The 19,916-nt window shown below is 54.4% G+C and overlaps 1 protein-coding gene and 1 long non-coding RNA gene across 6 annotated transcripts; one reads left to right on the top strand and one right to left on the bottom strand.

Moving 5' to 3' along the window:
• Positions 1 to 815: 815 nt before the first annotated feature.
• NLRP6 (NLR family pyrin domain containing 6) lies at positions 816 to 19,414 on the bottom strand. Of its 5 annotated transcripts, none has more exons than XM_016919944.4 (9): positions 19,299 to 19,414; positions 8,285 to 8,467; positions 7,275 to 7,555; positions 7,010 to 7,048; positions 5,040 to 6,798; positions 4,100 to 4,192; positions 2,494 to 2,664; positions 2,252 to 2,419; positions 816 to 1,652 (listed from the first exon to the last, which is right to left on the bottom strand). In XM_016919944.4, the coding sequence occupies exons 2-9, from the start codon at positions 8,311 to 8,313 to the stop codon at positions 1,514 to 1,516; spliced, it is 2,679 nt and encodes an 892-aa protein (XP_016775433.2). In that variant the 5' UTR covers positions 8,314 to 8,467; positions 19,299 to 19,414; the 3' UTR covers positions 816 to 1,513. The 5 variants fall into 5 exon arrangements, with proteins under 5 accessions (XP_016775433.2, XP_016775432.2, XP_016775435.2 ...); XM_016919943.4 differs by having other exon boundaries at positions 4,100 to 4,195; positions 19,299 to 19,391; XM_016919946.4 differs by lacking the exons at positions 4,100 to 4,192; positions 19,299 to 19,414 and having other exon boundaries at positions 8,285 to 8,440.
• Positions 1,058 to 3,586, top strand: LOC129136383 (uncharacterized). The gene is made up of 3 exons (XR_008537922.2): positions 1,058 to 1,169; positions 1,606 to 1,680; positions 3,111 to 3,586. It is a non-coding gene; the product is annotated as an uncharacterized LOC129136383 (long non-coding RNA).
• Positions 19,415 to 19,916: the final 502 nt, after the last annotated feature.

The raw sequence follows: 19,916 nt of genomic DNA, 5'->3' as shown, positions 1-19,916 counted from the left end.
ATGATCTCGAACTCCTGACCTCGTGATCCGCCCGTCTTGGCCTCCCAAAGTGCTGGGATTACAGGCTTGAGCCACCGCGCCCGGCCACATCATAGGCCTATTGATTGTGGTGTGTAGTTATGTATCAGATACACATTTATTTATTACTTATTAGCGATGGGGTCTCTTTCTGTGGCCCAGGCCAGAGTGTGGTGGCAAAATCATATTAGGTTGGTGCAAAAGTAATTGCGGTTTTTGCTTACTTTCCAACCAACCTAATAGCTCACTGCATCCTCGAACTCCTAAGCTCAAGCCTCGAACTCTTGCCTCAGCCTCCTGAGTATCTGGGACCACAGGCATGCGCCACCACACCTGGCACACGTATACATATAATATACGTACTTGTGCTATTGCGTTGTGTATCACATACATGTGTTGTGTATGTATCGTATATATATGTATTGTATTACACTGTGTATCATATAGGTGTTTGTCTTCTTACCTAGAATGTCAGCTCTAGGAGGACAGGGGTTTTTGTGTTTTGTGAAATGAAGAAATGGAGTTAGAAAGTGGATTATAGTAGAGGATTTCCCCTGGGCAGTGATGGGGCTGAATCCAGAGTCTCCCCCACCTCCCCACTCAGACTGGAGTCTCAGCAGCCCAGCAGGGTTGAGCAGAGAAAACTCCAGGATTCGAGGACTGTCCGCTGCGGGTCCTGTCCATCAGGGCCCCTGTCGCAGCACTTTCTGCAGTCAGGCTGCCCCCTGAGACTCACTTTCCTCATTGGGGAACCGGGGGCCACCATCCTGCCCTGTGAAAGTGGAATGCTGGAAAGATTGTGAGCACCGACCTGTATTGTACCACGCCTGGCCAGGTGTAATAGAAACCAACAGAAATGAGTGCACAGGGGAATTTACCGTCAGTGCATGGGGGCTGCTCACCCACCGTGTGGTCATGCCTCCCACCCAGCACGGGGGTTCTGCGCTGTCTCCACCTGCCCTAGTCTCCCTTCCCAAAGATCTCAGACACTGGACGCCTCTGGGCCTGGGCCATAGCCTCAGGGATGGTCTCATTCCTAACAGGGAGGGACGGTGAACTGCCTACCTCCAGTCTACATGGGCATAGTTCTGGGGGCTGTTGGGCCACACTGCAGATGCGGATCAGGCAGTGAAGGGTCATTCTGCCCCCAGGTAGGTGCTTAGTTAATTGGAGCTCTCGCCGTCATTATTGTGGCTTGGGGTCGGGAGGTGTCTTCAAGGGGAATGGCTGGAGGGTCTCAGGAGAGGAAGGTGGGTGGAGTAGTGGTGGGGCTGGGGGAGAAGGGGTCCCTCAGGTGTGGAGAGAGGGGCAGGTCCTGGGCCTGTCCTGGACGGGGCAGGGTGCCGTGTCTGGGCCTCCCACATGCCTGTCTGGGGCCTCTCGGCTCAAAAGTTTCCCAGAGGCCGAGAGCAATATCCTCCCGCCCTTGGAATGGGCCGTTCTCTCCACGGGGACTTTGACTAGGGTCTTCCACCCTGCTCTGGCCACCAGGGCCTCAGAAGGTCGAGATGAGTTCCTTGGGAGGTTGTGGGTGGCCGTCCAGCGCTGGGTGTGTGATGACCAGATCCGGCTTTGCTCTCTTCACAGCCTGAAGCTCCTGTAGTGACTGCTCGCTCAGCTCCACAGAGGCCAGACTGCAGCCACACGCAGAGCAGAAGCAGGGTCAGCGGTGGGGGAAAGCAGCCAGGGCTTGGGGGCAGTGCCGTGGGGGCAGCCGGGCCGCGGGCAGTGACGGGCAGTGCCGTGGGGGCGGCCGGGCCGCGGGCAGTGACGGGCAGTGCCGTGGGGGGCGGCCGGGCTGTGGGCAGTGACGGGCAGTGCCGTGGGGGCGGCCGGGCTGCAGGCAGTGACCGGGCTGTCAGCTTGGCTGTGCCACAGACACTCAGGGACAGGTGGTGTCAGTTGAGAGGTTTGTCAGAGGCTGGGGGAGGGGGCAGAGGCCAGGCCTTGGGGGTGGCAAAAGGGTATCGGGGCCACTGGCCCAGGGTGCTGCCATGGGCACCAGACAACAGATGAACATTTGGTCAGACAAAGTGGTCAAGGCCCTGAGCTGTGGCCAGGGCTTCAGAGGGCAGGGCTGTCAGGGCTGGGCTCCCAGGTCAGTGTTTGAGCTCAGTCACATGGGAGGTCTCGGGAGGGGCTCCTCTTCAGGGTCCAGGGGGCCCCCAGGCACCCTCCCCCTCCCCGGGTTGACAGGCTGTGTCCCCAGCACCCTTCCCACCCCTGCCTCCACCTGAGGGTCTGCAGGCCGCATCCCTGGTGCTGCAGGACTGCACACAGGTAGGTCACCATGGGGGCGGGCAGTTGGCAGCCGCTGAGATCCAGGGTGGTCAGGGCGGGGCTCTGCCGAAGCACACTCACCAGGTACTGGAGCCCTCGCTGGGGGTCAGGCAGCTGTACCCTGTGGGAGGGCCGACCTCAGGAGCTGCTGGGGTGGTGGGGGCATCCCACGGTCCCTCCCAGGCCAGGCCTCACCTGACCGTCTGCACCCTGCACTGCGGCCAGGCTAGGCCCTCACTCAGCATACGCAGTCCTGCCTCACTGAGCCTGTTGTGGAGGAGGCCCAGCTCCGTCAGCGCGGGGGCTGCCCTCAGGGCCTCAGAAAGGTCTCGGCAGACTGCGTCAGGGAGTTTGCAGTGGGACAGCCTGTGGTCAAGAAGCACAGAGATTTACCTGCAGGCGCCTCAGCCACTGCACCACCTCCAACTGCACAAAATGCCCGCTGCCCGGTGGCCCAGGGTTCAGCTGAGAGATGTGTTGGTGCCACATCCTTCCCTGGACCCCGCAGAACCTACCCTGCCCTTTGTCACCATGCACCCCCGGGGAGCTGTGTTCATTTCTCCCTGCGACACTCTCTACGAGCTCTTCGGAGAGCTGAGACGTGTTTCAACATGTTTGCCGCACAATCGTCCACCAAGATGCGGTGGCCAACTCAGTTTATTTAGTCAGCTATTCCCTAATGGTTGGGTAGTTGTGCTGTTTCTCCTTTTTTTTTTTTCCATTATAAATAATGGTGTGCTGAACATCTTACTTTACCAGCAGAATTGCTGGGCCAAATGTGATCACCTTTTTGCTCTTATGTTTATCTCCAGATTGCCACATCCCCCACCCCCATATCAAGCTAATGTGCCGAGTTGCCGTCAACGTAGGATGGACCTGTTTCACCATCAGTACTAGTTCCTAGATTTCCTCTTCCTTTCTGCTCACTTGGTGGTAGCTAAGAGTGACTGGCAAGTTATTGCCATGTAAGAACTGTACATGTGGCCGGGCGCGGTGGCTCACGCCTGTAATCCCAGCACTTTGGGAGGCAGAGGCGGGTGGATCACAAGGTCAGGAGATCGAGACCATCCTGGCTAACACGGTGAAACCCCGTCTCTACTAAAAATACAAAAAATTAGCCGGGCGTGGTGGCGGGCGCCTGTAGTCCCAGCTACTTGGGAGGCTGAGGCAGGAGAATGGCGTGAAACCGGGAGGCGGAGCTTGCAGTGAGCCGCGATCGCGACACTGCACTCCAGCCTGGGTGACAGAGAGAGACTCCGTCTCAAAAAAAAAAAAAAAAAAAAAAGAACTGTACATGTGTAGCCACATTAAATCTCACCCCAACTCTCTGGATCTACTGGCTCCATTTCACAGGGGAGGAAATGGGAGCTCGGACAGATGGACTTGCCACTGGGCATGCAGAAGCAGGCTAGCATTTGCAGACAGCCTGACCTTGGAGCCTGAGCTTGAACACCTTCCTCCACTGCTTCTGAGAACCCAGCAGTTTCCAACGGCAGCCTCCCTTCAGAAGGAAAATACACTCTTGTCTTCTTTAATCCCTCCCTCAGTGCGCTTAGCTGCTTTCCACTCACACCAGGACCAACCTTTTCCTACCAGTACCTAACCTGGTAATGAAGCCCGAGACCCTCATCCCCTCCTCCCTCTGCTCTGTGTGGGCAGAGCCTGCCAGCTCCAGCACCCACAGGCCTCAGGCTCTGGTCTGACCCCTCAGCCTTCTTTCCTAGGCCATACTTCTGTCTCTGCCCAGGGCATCCTGCTCTCAGCCTGCTCCATGGGAAGAGCTGGGGGTGTGGCCACTCACGTGAGGCTGCTCAGATGGCACAGTGGGTCAGTCATTGCCTGAAAGAGTGGATGAAGAAGGGAGGCTGGCAGTTGTTTTGTGGTGCCTCGAGAACTGCTGGGAGAGAGAGGAAGGTGAAGCCCACCCTGCTCCTCACAGTGCCTCCCGGAAAGGACTCCTGTCTATCTCTAGTCTTGGGGTCTCAGAGCTGCCCCCCCTCCTCACCTCCTTGCTGAGCCACCCCCTTCACACTCCCCCAACCAAACCCAGAGCAAAACCACTCATCTGTGGCCCAGGCATCATCCCACTGGGGTGTCTGAGTGAGGTCAGTGGGACGGTATCACCCACATCCCCTACATGGGTCTTTGGGTCCCCAGGCCCAGCCCCTGCCAACACCGTGACATTCATCCTCTCAACAGATGCCAAGCCCCTGGGCAGGGGCTGAATTGGAGCTATATTCAAAGGAACTCTGGCAAAAGCCTTGCCCTGGAGGAGCCGAGGGTCTGGTGGAGGTGGGGCAGATGTCACAGCAGGGTGGTCAAAAGGGTACTTCTGGAGCCAGCTGGGGGAGCCAGGGCAGACTTGCAGGACAGGCAGCAAACAGAATATTCTAGGTGGAGGGAAGGGCAAGTGCAGAGGCTCTGGACAGAGGGCATCGTGTGTTCCAGAGCTTATTGTCAGAAAGTATAATGGGAAGAAGGGCTGGGCCAGAGCTGTAGGGCCATACTAGGAAGTTTTCATAGGTTGTGGGTGGCTGACGGTGGGCATGGTGAGGACACCCTGGGGAAGAAGATAGGAATTCAGTGGTTGCCTTGCAAGGAGGTGGTCAAAGCCTCCCCATTTGGGGAGCCAGGGTCTGGTCTGGAGGTGCGCCCCATGCCAGATGGACACTGAGGTGCACAGGTTTGCACCGGCACACACACCTCACACACAAGAGAGCATCTCTGCCCCGGAGACGCACCTGCTGCCACCCAGGCTGGCCTGGAGCCGCTTCCCCAGGCTCTTCTTCTTCTTCTCCTGCGCAGCAACCAGTCTGCAGCTGATCAGCCGCAGTGCCTGTCCAGCAGGGCAGCACCTCACGCAGTAGCTCAGAACAGCCACGTCCATGCGGCAGAAGCGCACTCGCTGCAGCGCTAGCTCCGGGAGCCCGCACAGGGCTTGGCGCACAAACGCGTCCTCCTGCGTCTCGTACAGGCAGTACAGCAACTCCAGTGGGTAGTTGGGCTCCTCTCCCTCCTCCTCCTCCTCTGGCTCTTCGGTGTCCTCGAGCCCTTTGGCCCCCTCGGTCACCTCTGGTGCCACTCCGGGGCAGCCCTGTCCCTGTCCCTGCACCCACCGCAGGGCCTCCTGCTTCACACGCTCTGAGACCATGCAGCCGAAGTGGCGCTCGATGTCGCGCATCCGCTCCGCGCTCAGCAGTCCGAAGAGGAAGCGCGTGGTGAGCACCAAGTGGCTGTGCGGCTGGGTGTCCCCACGCAGGAGTGTCCCAACGCCGCCAGCCGCCGTCCTGGGCACCCCGCCGTCCTCCAGCAGGTAGGACAGTGCCGCGAGGAACTCCTGGAAGCTCTGGTCGATGAACTGGTAGGTGACCTCTGTCTCCAGCACGCCCGGCAGCTCCTTTTTGCTGAGAAACAGCGTCTGGACTTTGGAGCCACGAAGCTCCAGTTGCTCCAGTTCCTTCTCGGCAAACTGCGCCCTGCGTCCGAGGACGCCCTCGCGGGCCAGGCGGCACAGATTGCGCAGGTCGCCCTGCAACCGGGGCCCGTCGGCTACCGGAGCCGAGCTCAGCACGCTGGTGATGAAAAGCAGGTACACTGACGTGGTGGTCTTGGACGTGCGCGACAGGTCCCGACCGAGCTCCAGCTGCTGGCGCAGCACGGTGCACACGATCCAGCACACGAAGGGCACGAAGCACAGCGCGAACAGCGTCTCGTTCTCCTTCACGAAGCGGTAGGCGCGCTCGGCCCTCCTCTCGTCCCGGAAGAACTTGTAGAAATACTTCTTCTTGTCCTTGTCGGAGAAGCCGCGCACCTCGGCGCACTGCGGGGAACACAGGCGGCCCTGCAGCCTCCCGGGGGCGGCGGCGCGCGTGGTCACCAGCAGGAGGGCCGTGGGCAGCAGCGCCTTACTCAGCAGCCCGCCTAGCACCCGCGCGCCGCTCGCCGCCTCGAAGGGGTCTGTGCAGGGCGCGGCCTCGGGGCCCCCCAGCGCCGGCAGCTCGTCCGCGCCGTCCAGGATGAAGAGCAGCCGCTGCGGCTGGGCCAGCATCTGCGGCACCGGCGCGCCGCGGTCGGGGCACTGGTCCAGGATCAGGTCAGCCAGGCTGCGCGTGCCCGGCCTCTCCAGCAGCTCGCCGCAGGGCAGGAAGAAGGCGAAGTCCACCTGGCCCTGGTACAGCTTGCCCGCCGCCCAGTCGTACAGGATCTTTTTGGCCGCCATGGTCTTGCCGATGCCCGCCGGGCCCTGCAGCACCACGGTCAGCGGCCGCCGGCCCTCCTCGTCGCGGCGGAAGAGGCGGTTGAAAGTGTGCGTGTCCGAGCGCCGCGCGCGCCCCGGCTCGGGCTCTTCCGCGGGGCCCAGCGCCTCCTCCTCCGGGGCGGCGCTCTCGGGCGCGATGAGCAGCTTGGTGAAGCGCTTGGTGATCTTCACGGAGCGGGCGTTCCTCTCCTTCACCCGAGCGTGCAGCTGCAGCACGTGCTCCCGGTACTTCTTCTTGTACTCTGGGCGCAGCGGGAGACAGCGCGGGGACAAGGGTCGGAGGTGGGGCAGGCTGCGCCCTCAGGGAGCCCACGCCCTCCCCGGCCGTGCTCAGGCCTCAGTTTCCTCTACGGGACCACAGCCCACGCCCCTGGCGGCCCTCCCACCCCGGTCCTCCCCGGGACCCTCCAAGTGGGGTTGGGGACACTCGTGCCCCCCCAGCGAGAGACCCACCGGACACGGAGAGCAGCGTCCCGGAGCCGAGCCCGAGCCCTGGAAGGGAAACTGGGGTGAGGTTCCGCCGAGGGCGGGAACAGGGGAAGGCGCCACGGGGGTCCGAGTCACCCTGAGGAGCACGCAGGGTCCTACCCCTGGGGCCCGCGAATTTGTGGATAAAACGCGCGGGGGCCGGGGACCGCGCCGGGGCTTCTCCGGGAAGCGGGAAGGAGGGCAGCCCAGCCTCTGCCCAGACAGGAGGGACCTCCCGCGCAGAACTCACGCTGCAGCCGCTGCTCCTGGAGCTGCGCCGCCACGTCGCGCGCGTCCGCCCTCTTGAGGGTCTTGCGGGCCACCTCCAGCGCAGGCTCCGGGCCGTAGAACTGGGCCAGCTGCTCCGCGAGGTCCACGGCGTCCGCGCGCTCCAGCCGCCCCCACGGGATGCTGCGTCCGTCCGGGCCCACGTCGCGCAGCTTGTGGCGGAAGCGCTTCAGCTGCTCTTGGCTCAGTTCCTCCAGCGCAGCCAGGAGCAGCTCGCGGGCCACCGCGAGGCGCGGCCCCGTGCTGGAGGCGGGCGGGCGCGGGTCACCGGGGAGCGGCCCTCGGGTGACCTCCGCCCGCCCCCGACTCTGGCGCCGGAGAACCCACCGCGGGCAGGGCCTCAGGGAGTCCCGGGCCAAGCATCGTCTGGATCCATGGGGTGGGGGGAGGGGGCAACGGGGAGTGACCCCAGACTTTTCCCTCCCCCGTCCCCGGACCCGGGTCGGGGCGTCTTGGTGTTCTTCGCCCTCTGAGGGTGAAGTGGGCACTGGCCGCCGCTGATCTGAGCTCTGGGGGGCACCTTCCTCCCCTGCACCTCCCTTTCTGCTTCTGTCCTTCCACACCCCAGGACAGGTCACATGCCCCGAGGGAGGCATTTCCAAGGAACCCTGAGCTCTCTTTCCTCGCTTTCCTTCTTTTCCCTCTCTTCCCGAGCCCGGAGCAGAACTGGCCTCTTTGGCAGCAGACACTGCCAGGCCCAGGCTGTATTCCTGGGGCCCCCACCCCTGCCACCCTTTGGTGGGGCCCAGCTTGGGGCCTTGCACCAGGGCCCGAATCTGAGCCCCTGGTGGGGAACAGACTCCACAAATGCCCTCTGTGGGGAGGCAGTGCTTGGCTCCTGAGCCTGGGAGTGAGGGTGGGGGAAGGATGTGGACAAGGGTGGAGAGCCTGAGGGAGTCAGCGGGTGAGGTGGAGGCCCCAGAGGGCTGAGACCAGCCGGTTCCCAGTGACCACCCTGGGGCCAGCACTCACCTGGAGCAGGGGGCCTCTGGCTGGTCCATGGGGTCTCTTCCTCCCTGGGTCTAGCACTCCGGGGCAGAGGTGGGGATCAGAGAGGTGATTCCTTCACAGGCTGAGCTGGAGCCAAGTCTTAGAGGTTGTCCAGCCCGGTCCATTCCCCGGGTCCACACACCGCAGCTCAGCTGGCACGAGATGCTGTTGGGCACCGTGGCACACGCAGAGCATTGCCCTTTAAGGGCTCTGCTTGGTGACCTTTGATTTTCTTACTCCTTTATCCCATTAATGTTCCCCAAGAACCCCTGGGTGTGGCATCGGGGCATGGCTGTGAGCAGGCAGCTTCAGAGCAAGGCGGGTTGTGTGAAGGAGGTGGCTGGCTCAGAGCCAGGCCTTCAGTTGAGGCCTGGGGAGAGGTTAGACTCTGAAGGCAGGGGTGAGGAAAGACTTCCAGGTAGAGGGAACAGGGGGGACAGCCAGCAGCACGCACAATATATGGGAGGGAAGGCAGTCTCCAGGGAGACGCCGGGCAGGGGTCTGCACTGCAGCCTCCCCACCCGACCTGAACAGCTGGCGGGCAGAGGCTGGACGTCAGGGGTGTTCGAGACCCCCGGGACCAAATGTGAGAGTGTGTGGAACGGGGGGGTTAATATGTGGAAATGAGAGGTGCTGGGTAAAATAAGGCTGAGACCTACTGGGCTGCATTCCCAGGAGGGTAGACATTCTAAGTCACAGGATGAGACAGGAGGTTGACCCAAGATACAGGTCATAAAGGCCTTGCTGATAAAACGAGGTGGTGTAAAGAAGCCGGCCAAATCCACCAAAACCAAGATGGCGACGAGAGTGACCTCTGGTCATCCTCACAGCTCATTACTCTAGTTACAGTACATTCGCACACTAGAAGACACTCCCACCAACACGATGACAGTTTATAAATGCCATGGCAAAGTCAGGAAGTTACCCTATATGGTCTAAAAGGGGAGGAACCCTCAGTTCTGAGAATTGCCCACCACTTTCCTGGAAAACTCATGAATAATCCACTCCTCGTTTAGCATATAATCAAGAAATAACCATAAAAATGGGCAACCAGCAGCCTTTGGGGCTGCTCTGCCTATAGAATAGCCATTCTTTTATTCCTTTACTTTCTCAATAAACTTGCTCTCACTTTACTCTTTTTTTTTTTTTTTTTCACGGAGTCTCGTTCTGTCGCCAGGCTGGAGTGCAGTGGCACGATCTCGGCTCACTTCAAACTCCGCCTCCTGGGTTCAAGCAATTCTCCTGCCTCAGCCTCCTGAGTAGCTGGAATTACAGGCATGCACCACCATGCCTGGCTAATTTTTGTATTTTTAGTAGAGACGGGGTTTCACCATGTTGGTCAGGCTGGCCTTGAACTCTTGACCTTGTGATCTGCCTGCCTTGGACCTCCCAAAGTGCTGGGATTACTGGTGTGAGCGACCATGCCTGGCACTTTACTCTTTATGGATTTGACTCAAATTCTTTCTTGCATGAGATCCAAGAACCATGATGTCTGGATCAAGACCTCTTTCTGATAACAGTTTGGCTGTGTGTCCCCACCCAAATCTCATGTTGAATTGTAATTCCCAATGTTGGGGGAGAGACCTGGTGGCAGGTGATTGGATCATGAAGGTGGATTTCGTCCTTGCTGTTCTTGTAATAGTGAGTAAGTTCTCATGAGATCTGGTTGTTTGAAAGTGTGTAGCATGTCCCACTTTGCTCTCTCTGTCCTGTTGGCCACATGAATATTTGCCTGCTTCCCCTTTGCTTTCTGCCATGATTGTAAGTTTCCTGAGGCCTCCCCAGAAGCAAAAGTCTGTACAGCCCACAGAACCAGGAGCTAGTTAAACCTCTTTTCTTTATAAATTACCCTGTCTCAGGTATGTCTTTACAGCAGTGTGAGAATAGACTAAGACAAATTATAACAAGTAAAGAGATTGAATTACTAATTACAGGGAAAAAAAACCTTCCCACAAAGAAAAGCTCTCAAGGGAATGCTTCCCAACTCATTCTCTGAGGCCTGTGACACTGATACCAAAACCAGGCAAACTCATCAGAAGAAAACTGTAAACCAATATCCTTCATGAATACAGGCATGAAAAATCCTCAACAAACTACTTCAGAAACAGAATCTATTCACATATAAAAACAATTACAAACCATGACTAAGTGTGTTTTCTCTAAGGAGTGCAAGGTTGGTTTAACATCCAAAAATCAATTAATGTAACATATCATAGTAATACTTAAGAGGACAAAAACTGCTTGATCATCTCAATAGAGACAGAAAGAATAGTCTACGTTTTCCAACACCTCTTCATGATTAAAAACACTAAGCAAACTGGGAAGAATGGAAGGAGCTTCCCAATCAGAAAATCCCCCAATATTTGGAATAAACAATACACTTGCAAATAACACATGGGTCAAAAAACAAGTCAGAGGAATTAAAAATACGTTTAACCAAACTGGGCATAGTCCTAGCTACAGGACAGGCTTAAGTGGGAGGATTGCTAGAGTTCAAGACCATCTTTGGCAGGGTAATAAGACTTCTGTCTTTTAAAAGATAAAAAAGGCCAGGAAAGAGAGTAGGGGAAGGGAGATGAAGGAGAAAATAATATATGTGTAAATATATTTATTAGCACTGAGCTATACACTTAAAATGGTAAAGATGACAAATAAAATTTTGTATTTTTATATAAATTAATATTTTTATTAAAAAATAGAGACTGAGTCTTGCTATATTGCCCAGGCTGTTCTCAAACTTTTGGCCTCCAGCCACTGCCCTCACACCTGTAATCCAAGCACTTTAGGAGGCCGAGGCAGGAGGATTGCTTGAGCTCAGGAGTTCAAGCTGCAGTGAGCTATGATAATGCCACTGCACTCCAACCCAGGCAACAGAGCCAGATCCTGACTCAAAACAAAAACAAAAACAAGACATTGAATCTACAGTTAATGACCTTCCAAAACAAAAAGCATTAGACCCAGATGGTTTTACTGGTGAATTATATTGAAAACATAATGAAGAAATAACAATTTCCTATAATCTTTTCCAGAAAATAGAGGCAGTAGGAACACTTCCTAACTCATTCAATGAAGGTTGTAATACCTTAATACCAAAACGAGACAAAGACATTACAAGCAAGGAAAAATAACACACTAATATTTCTCAGGAATGTAGATATAAAAATCCTCTACAAAAAGTCAGCAACCCAAACCTAACATGGGTAAAATGAACGATACATCACAACCAAGTGGGATTTACTCCAGACATTCAAGGCTGGTTTAACACTCAAATGTAAAGTAATGTAATTCATGACATCAATGGGCTAAAGAAGAAAAAACATGATCATATCAATAGATAAAGAAAAAGCATTTGACAAAACCCAACACCTATTTATGATAACAACTCTAGCAAGGCAGGAATAGAGTGGAACTTCCTCAACTTGATAGAGAACATCTACAAAAAAACCTACAGCTAATATCATACTTAATGTTAAGAAGCTGAATGCTTTCTCTTTAAGACTGGGAACAGGACAAGGGTGCCCCCTCTCACCACTCCTATTCAGCATTGTGCTGGAAGTCTTAGCCTTCACAATAAGACCAGAAAAGGAGAAGAGGGTATGCAAATTGGGAAGGAAGAAATGAACTATTTTTGCTTGCACATGACATGATTGTCTGTGTAGAAAATTCCAAAGAACAAAACATTCCTGGAACTAATAAGTGATTATAGCAAGGTTGCAGGTTGCAAGGGTAATAAGCAAAAGTCACTTGCTTGCCTAGCAACGAACAGTTGGAATTTGAAAATTAAAACATAATTATCATTCATATTAGCACCAAAAACCTGACTTAGGTATAAATCTCACAAAATATGTACACGATAAACTGCAAATCTCTGATGAAAGAAATCAAAGCTCTAAATAAATATTCCATGTTCATGGACGGGAAGACTCAATATTATTAGGATGCCAATTCTTCCCAAATCGATCTACAGATTCAATGTAATAAAAATCAAAACCATAGCAAATTATTTTGTAGATATCAAAAAACTGATTGTATGGTGGCTCACATCTGTAATCTCAGCACTTTGGGAGGCTGAGGTAGGAGGATGGTTTGAGGCCAAGAATTTGAGACCAGCCTGGACAATATAATGAGACCCCATCTCTACAAAAATATAAAAATTTAACTGGGTGTGCCAGTGCATGCCTGTAACCCCAGCTACTTGGGAGGCTGAGGTGGGAGAATTGCTTGAGCCCTAGAGATTGAGGCTGTTGTAGGCCAAGGTCATGCTATTGCACTCCAGCCTGGGTGACAGCAAGACCCTTCCTCTAAAAACAAAACAAAACAAACAGAACAAAACAAAACAAAAAAACCCTGTAAGATTTATATGGAAAGGCAAAAGACTCAGAATAACCAACATGATACTGAAGAAAACAAAGTCAGAGGACTGACGCTGCTCGGTTCAAGACTTACTGTAAAGCTACAGCAATCAGCATAGTGATACTGGTAAAAGACTGTACAGATAAATCAGTGGAACAGAATACAGAGCCCAGAATTGGCACACACAAATATAGTCAAGGGATCTGTGAAAAAGGAGCAAAGCCAATTCAAAGGAAAAGGATAGTCTTTTCAACAAATGATGCTAGAACAATTGGATAGTCTCATGAAAAACAGATAAAAAAATCTAAACACAGACTTTAAATGTTTCACAAAATTTAACTCAAATTATATCATAGACCCAAATGTTAAGTGCAAAACAACAAAAGTTTTAGAAGATAGTATGAGACAAAATTCTAGGTGACCTTGGGGTTGGTGATGACTTTTTAGATACAATACCAAAGCATGGTGCATAAAAGAAAAAATTGATAAGTGGGCTTCATTAAAATGTACAACTTCTGCCCTGGAATAGATAGTATTAAGAGAATGAGGAGACAAGCCACACACTGGGATAAAATATTTGCAAAACACATATTTGATAAAGGACTGTTATCCAAAATATACAAAGAATTATCTTTTTTTCTTTTTTCTTTGTTTTTTTTTCTTTTCTTTCTTTTTTTTTTTTTTTTTTTTTGAGACAAGGTCTTACTCTGTCGCCCAGGCTAGAGTGCAGTGCTGCGATCTTAGCTCACTGCAACCTCAAACTCCTGGGCTCAAGGGATCCTTCCCACTCAGCCTTCCAAGTAGCTAGAACTATAGGCATGCATCAATACATCTGGTTAATTTTTATTTATTTATTTAGAGACAAGGTCTCCCTATGTTGCCCAGGCTAGGGATGCTGTCCTTCTGCTCAATGGTGGGATGATATTTCAGTTCGAGGTGCAACAGTTACCAAATTTAGGTCCCAAATCCCTGAGAATCCTCAATGGAACCCATATAAATCTAAACAGCCTCATGACCCAGGGGCCACAGCTGCTTCCAGAAATCTTCAGTTCAGTTCAAAAGACAATGGCGATCTGTGTTCCGCTTCCGCAAAGGGACAGTACCAGGGTCTACCCATGTCACAGAGCACAGTTTTCCTCGAAGAAACCCTTTAGGCTTGTATCCTTCTGCACAGAGTCCTACACTCCGGACAGCAGCTGAAAATTCCCCCTCTGTTCCTGTCACTCATCGACAGCCCTTTGGTACTACACTGTCATCCGCTTCCTCTGTCCTTCTCCCCTGGGCCCCCAACATTCTGACCCCCCACACCTCTCTCCTCGATGCTAGCCCTCTCTCTCCTCTGCGCTCCTCTTGGGGGCGGCGCCGAAGACCCCGCCTCATCAACTCATCAACCTCTCCTTCTGGGACGATTCACCCCAGAGCCTTTGGGGGTCCCAAACGGAACCAGAAGTGGCAGGACCTGCTTGCTGCCAACCCGAGGTCCATCTTCCCCTCTTCTTACCGACAGAACCCTGTTTGTGTGGATCAGCAAAGTGCTTCCCCATAAAACTTTGCAGAAGGTGACCTGGGGACACAGTCTGGGCAATGAGGGGAAAGGGAGCCTGCTGGGTGGGCTTGGGTGGTGGGTGGAGCTGCCACGGCCGTTGGCTCTTGGCCTCCCTCCGTCTTTGTCCTCTTGGACATGGACACAAAACTTGGAGGTCCACGAGCAATGCCCAGGCCCAGGAGCCCAGGAGAGGAGATGACTCTGGCAGCTGGGAGGCCACCTCGGGGCTTTGTTCTGGGAGAGCGACTCTCCTGTGGGTTTTGGTTTCGTGTGGCCCAAGGCCTTCGTAACTCGTACACCTTGGACCTGTCTCCGAGGCCGCAGGTGGAAGGGCAACGTGCACTTGGCCCCACTTCTGACGCCTCCTTCCACAGCAATGCTCTGTGTGGCCCAATCTTCCACGAAAGCAAACTGTCCTCCAAGGCAGGTGCTGGGCGACCAGTGCTCCTTAAGGAAGGTCTTTCCCTTCCCCACACAGACCCAGAGAGAAAGCGCCTCCCCCGTGAAGCTGCTGGTCAAATGCTCGTTCCATTGGGCACTCACTGTACCAAGAAACCTGCTAGAGCAGCCGAAGAAAGAAAGGTTCAAACTGGTCTCAAAAGTAAGACGGCCTCAACACGGAAGGGAACCTGGACACAGCTGCAACATGGACGGCCCTGAGGACATTGAATAAGCCAGACACAGAAGGACAAATGCTGTGTGTTAGCACTTACCTGAGGCCCCTAGAGCCTCCGACTCATAGAGAGAGTAGAACAGCAAGGGCCAGGGCTGTGGGAAGGGGATGGGAAATGGGTGTTTAATTGGGAGAGAGTCTCAGTTTGGGAAGATGAGAAAGCTCTGGAGATGGACGATGGTGATGGGTGAACAATGTGAATGTACTTCATGCACACTTAGCAATGGTTAAAACGGTATATTTTATGTTATATAAATTTTACCACAATTTAAAAAATAAGACAAAAAAAGCCAGTGTATCCATAATCTGATTAATTATTAGCTCAAGTGTTTTCCCGAGATAGGTCAGGAAATCAAAGCCTCTGCTTGTTTCTTCAGGAAGGGCCCCTGACAGGACCTTGAGAACAGCAATTGATCTGCCCCACCCTGGAGAACAGGGGCCGTAAAGTCTTATCAGGGTCATCATGCCACCAACCCTTGCCACCCTCGGAGAACAGGAGCCTGCAAGGTATCCATCCTGTATCCAATTCCCTCTCAGAGCCGAGCTGCTCAGAACGAAAGCTGTCCCTCAAGTGTGGATTAATCATGACCGCTGGTGGCCGTGGGGTGTCCCTTCACCAGCCGGGGGCAGCCTCCCTCCCTCCCTGGCCCCCAGGCCCTGGTGGTCTTCACTGGGGAGGCAGGGCCTTGCCGCCAGGGCCTCCTGTTGGTGGGGCCTGGTGGAGGGGCATGAGTGGGACTCTCTTTCCAGAGGGGGCTGGGCCCCTCAGCCTCGGAGGCAGAACCCCCTCTTTTGCCTCATTAGGTGGATGAGAGGAGGTGCCTATCTTTGTGGAGCCCCAGGACCTGTCCCCTTTACTTCCAAGGACATAGAGGACAGGAGGCCTGGGAGGAGCAAAGAGCCAGAGGCAGAACTGCCTCCTGGGCATATGACGCTCTCCCTTGGGGCGGAAAATCCCTCTTGCCCTGCAGGGCAGGGGGCTCTCCCAGCTGCCAAGGCCATCAGGGTGGTGACGTGGAAGCACTAGGGCCCTTCCTGCTGCACTTCGGGAGCCCACCAGGACCTGGGTCCTGCCTCCTCCTCATTACAGGCCCAGGGGCCCTCTGCCTCCCGATCCCCGGGGCTACAGTGGACCCAGCCCCTGCCCCGAGGGTCACACTGCTGCCTGCTGGGAAAGGCAGCTGGCCCCCGTCGGGCTGGCTCTCCCTGGTCCAGTGTGCCCTCCTGGGTAGTTCCTCCTCGCTCACCAGCACAGCTCTGGTGCACACAGCCACAGCAGGTCCACACGGCTGCCACACCACCTCCCTTCTCTGCTCAAATGTCTCCTCTCCCGAGGCCTCTGACCACCTGCCTAAGGTACTCCCCAAGTTTACTCTCTTGTGCATTGGTGTCCAGAGGCGGTAAAGCCTGGGGGTCTGGGGTCCTGTGCACCCTGTTGAGTGGGTGGCTGGTCCAGCTCCTGGCTCTGCCACTCACTGGTCAGTCACTCTGTGACCCTGGACACACTCTAGGTGAGTTTCTGTGTCTGTGGATGGACGGTTCCTGCTCCCTAAGGTGGTTGTGATCTCAAAGTGGTGATATTAAAACACTAAGAGTCGGGCCTGAGTGGAGCCGGGCCTCCTCCTTCACATAAATCAACTGGAAATGGACCAAGGCTGACATTTAAGAACTAAAACCATAAAACACTTAGGAAAAAATGTAGGGAAATCTTCATGACCTTGGATTATTATTATTATTATTATTATTATTTTTTTTTTTTTTTGAGACGGAGTTTGCTCCATTACCCAGGCTGCATTGCAATGGCGCGATCCCGGCTCACTGCAACTTCCACCTCCTGGGTTCAAGCGATTCTCCTGCCTCAGCCTCCCTAGTAGCTGAGATTACAGGCGTCTGCCACCACTCCTGGCTAATTTTTGTATTTTTAGTAGAGATGGGGTTTCACCATGTTGGCCAGGCTGGTCTCAAACTCCTGACCTCAAGTGATCCACCTGCCTCGGCCTCCCAAAGTGCTGGGATTACAGGCGTGAGCCACCGTGCCCGGCCGACCTTGGATTCTTAGATATAACCAAAAGCATGGGCAATGACAACAACAACAACAAGATAAATTGTACTTCATCAAAATTAAAATCTTTTGTGCATCAAAGGACACTATCAAGGGGCTGAAGAGATCACCACAGAATGGGAGAAAATGTTTGCGAGTCATATATCTGGTAAGGATTCATATACATAATATAAAAAGGACTCCTTCAAATCAACAACCAAAAACCAAACAGCCCAATTTCAAAATGAGCAAAGGACTTGAACAGACATTTCTCAAAAAAAAAAAAAGATGCGAATGACTGACAAGCACGTGAAAAGTTGCCCAACCTCGTTAGTCATTACGAAAATGCAAATGAAAAGAACAGTGAGATACCTTCTTGGATGGCAATTATTATGCAACTAAACAAAACAAACATGAAGAAAACAAGTGATGGGAACCCTCCCATGTTGCTGGTGGGACGGTAAAATGATGCAACTGTTGAAAACAGTTTGTTTTTTCTTAAAAGACGCGAAAGAATTGAAAACAGGAACTGAAACCACACTCGTGTTCACTTTGCTAGTAGCGTTATTCATAACAGTCAAAATGTGGAAGCAACCAAGTGTTCCTAAACAGGTGAACAGACAAACAAAACTCAGTCTATCCGTACAGAGAAATGCGATTCAGGAACGAGAGCCCGACGCATGGGTGAACCTTGGGCACATCACGCTGAGTGACATGAACCTGACACAGAAGGACACGTACTGTATGAATCCACTTCTATGAAATAATTAGAACAGGCAAATCCGTAGAGACTGAAAGTAGATGAGACACGTGACCAGAGGCTGGGGGGACGGAGGAATGCAGAGTTGCTGTTTAATGGGGACGGAGTTTCTGTCTGACGGATAAAAAGGATTTTGGAAATAGTGGTGATGGTTACACAATATTGTGCATGTAACTAACATCATTGAACTGCACACTTAAAAATGATTAAAACAAAAAGAGTTCTGTTACGTGTGATCCTTTGCCACGATTTTTAAATAGCGCCTGCCCCGTGGTCAGTGCCTCCTGTGTTGGCCGCAATGCTGTGCTCCTCACAGCTGGCGCTGACCGCTATTTCCTGCTCTAGGGCGGTAGGCGGCATCTGAGAGCATGAACAAAATGCCCTACCCAGAAGGAGCTACGTCTTTGTTGGGAGACAGAAAATAAACAGGATACATACATAAACAACACATGGATTAAACAGTGCCAAGGGCGGGGCGCGGTGGCTCATATCTGTGATCCCAGCACTTTGGGAGGCAGAGGCGGGCGGATCACTTGAGGTCAGGAGTTCGAGATCAGCCTGGCCAACATGGTGAAACCCCGTCTCTACTAAAAATACAAAAATTAGCCAGGCGTGGTGGCGGGCATCTGTAATCCCAGCTACTCGTGAGGCTGAGGCAAGAAAATAGTTTGAACCCAGGAGGCAGAGATTGCAGTGAGCAGAGATCACGCCACTGCACTCCAGCCTGTGTGACAGAGCGAGACTGCATCTCAAAAAACAAAAACAAAAAACAAACAAAAACAGTGCCAAGGACAGAGCAGAGCGGAGAGAGGAGAATAAACGAGGGGGCAGGTCCGCGGTGGGGACGCAGTCAGGTGCAGGGCAGGGCCGTGGTCTGGCAGGAGCTGGCCCACTCAGGACACAGGAGGCCTGAGTGGCTGGGAAAGCCAGGAGGGGCGAGGAGCGGGCAAGGCTCCCTGGGCTGCTGTGGGGCTGGGGAGGGTGTGAGGGAGGGAGACGTCCGGCTCTCCTGAGGGGAAGGGAATCAGAGAGGGGGCCACGCTCTGCACATGCATAAAAAGGGTGGATCCCATGTGGCGTGTGAGATGAGAAAGGGGCTGAGGCAAGAGGAGGGATGGAAGTGGGGAACTAGAGCGAGGAACAGGGTTTGCAGGTAACTCCCAAGGCCCAGGTATCCTAGTTTGAGAAGCCTATTTACCAGGGAGCTGGGATGGCCGGGACCAACCCGGGCAGGAACCGTGCAGCCCCTCCTGGCCACCACCCCCAGCCCAAGGAGGGACAGGTGAGGACTTCAAAGGGCCAAGCCCTCCGGCGTCCTCATCAGAAGCTCAGGTGAGGGCACACAACGTGAATTTACCGTTGCACAGTGCAAGCTCCAGCAAGTGAGGCTCAGCAGTGCCCTTGCAGAAGGAAGTGTTTTCCCCCAGCCTTGTCCCCGCTGCGGTGATTCCCCTCAGGGCAAACAATCACTCCCCGGAGGCTCCCCATAGTCTCCCACAACCATTCACTGCCCCATCTCTTCCGGGTCCACCCCACGAAGCTTGATCCACTCTCTTCACCCTCCCGGCTCCCAAAACTGTCTAGGGACCCGTGGAATTTCAGGGTCTAACAGCAGCAAAGCACCTTTTGCTCCCAAACTTCTCTGAAGTTCATTCCGCCCTCGGGCTGGCACGATGTCCTGTCCAGCTCCTCCCGCCTCCTCCTCGCTCCTCCTCCTCCTCCTCGCTCCTCCCCCTCCTCCCCTCTCCTCCCCCTCCTCCCCGCTCCTCCCCCTCCTCGCTCCTCCCCCCTCCTCGCTCCTCCCCCTCCTCCTCGCTCCTCCCCCTCCTCGCTCCTCCCCCCTCCTCGCTCCTCCCCCTCCTCCTCGCTCCTCCCCCTCCTCCTCGCTCCTCCCCCCTCCTCCCCGCTCCTCCCCCTCCTCGCTCCTCCCCCCTCCTCGCTCCTCCCCCTCCTCCTCGCTCCTCCCCCTCCTCCTCGCTCCTCCCCCTCCTCCTCGCTCCTCCCCCCTCCTCCCCGCTCCTCCCCCTCCTCGCTCCTCCCCCCTCCTCGCTCCTCCCCCTCCTCCTCGCTCCTCCCCCTCCTCCTCGCTCCTCCCGCCTCCTCCTCGCTCCTCCTCCTCCTCCTCGCTCCTCCCCCTCCTCCCCGCTCCTCCCCCTCCTCGCTCCTCCCCCCTCCTCGCTCCTCCCCCTCCTCCTCGCTCCTCCCCCTCCTCCTCGCTCCTCCCCCCTCCTCGCTCCTCCC

This window comes from Pan troglodytes, chromosome 9 (assembly GCF_028858775.2).
Source record: "Pan troglodytes isolate AG18354 chromosome 9, NHGRI_mPanTro3-v2.0_pri, whole genome shotgun sequence".
NCBI lineage: Eukaryota > Metazoa > Chordata > Mammalia > Primates > Hominidae > Pan > Pan troglodytes.
Note: the sequence above shows the minus strand (reverse complement) of the source record. Positions and strands in the feature narration are given on the sequence as shown.

Excerpts from the sequence above, each read along its gene's own strand:
- NLRP6 (XM_016919943.4), bottom strand. The coding sequence starts at position 8,313 with ATGGACCAGCCAGAGGCCCCCTGCTCCAG. Across the intron at positions 6,799-7,009 it reads GACGCTGCTCTCCGTGTCCG|AGTACAAGAAGAAGTACCGG; the intron begins GTGGGTCTCTCG and ends CGCTGCGCCCAG. Across the intron at positions 2,420-2,493 it reads TGCAGGGTGCAGACGGTCAG|GGTACAGCTGCCTGACCCCC; the intron begins GTGAGGCCTGGC and ends GCCCTCCCACAG.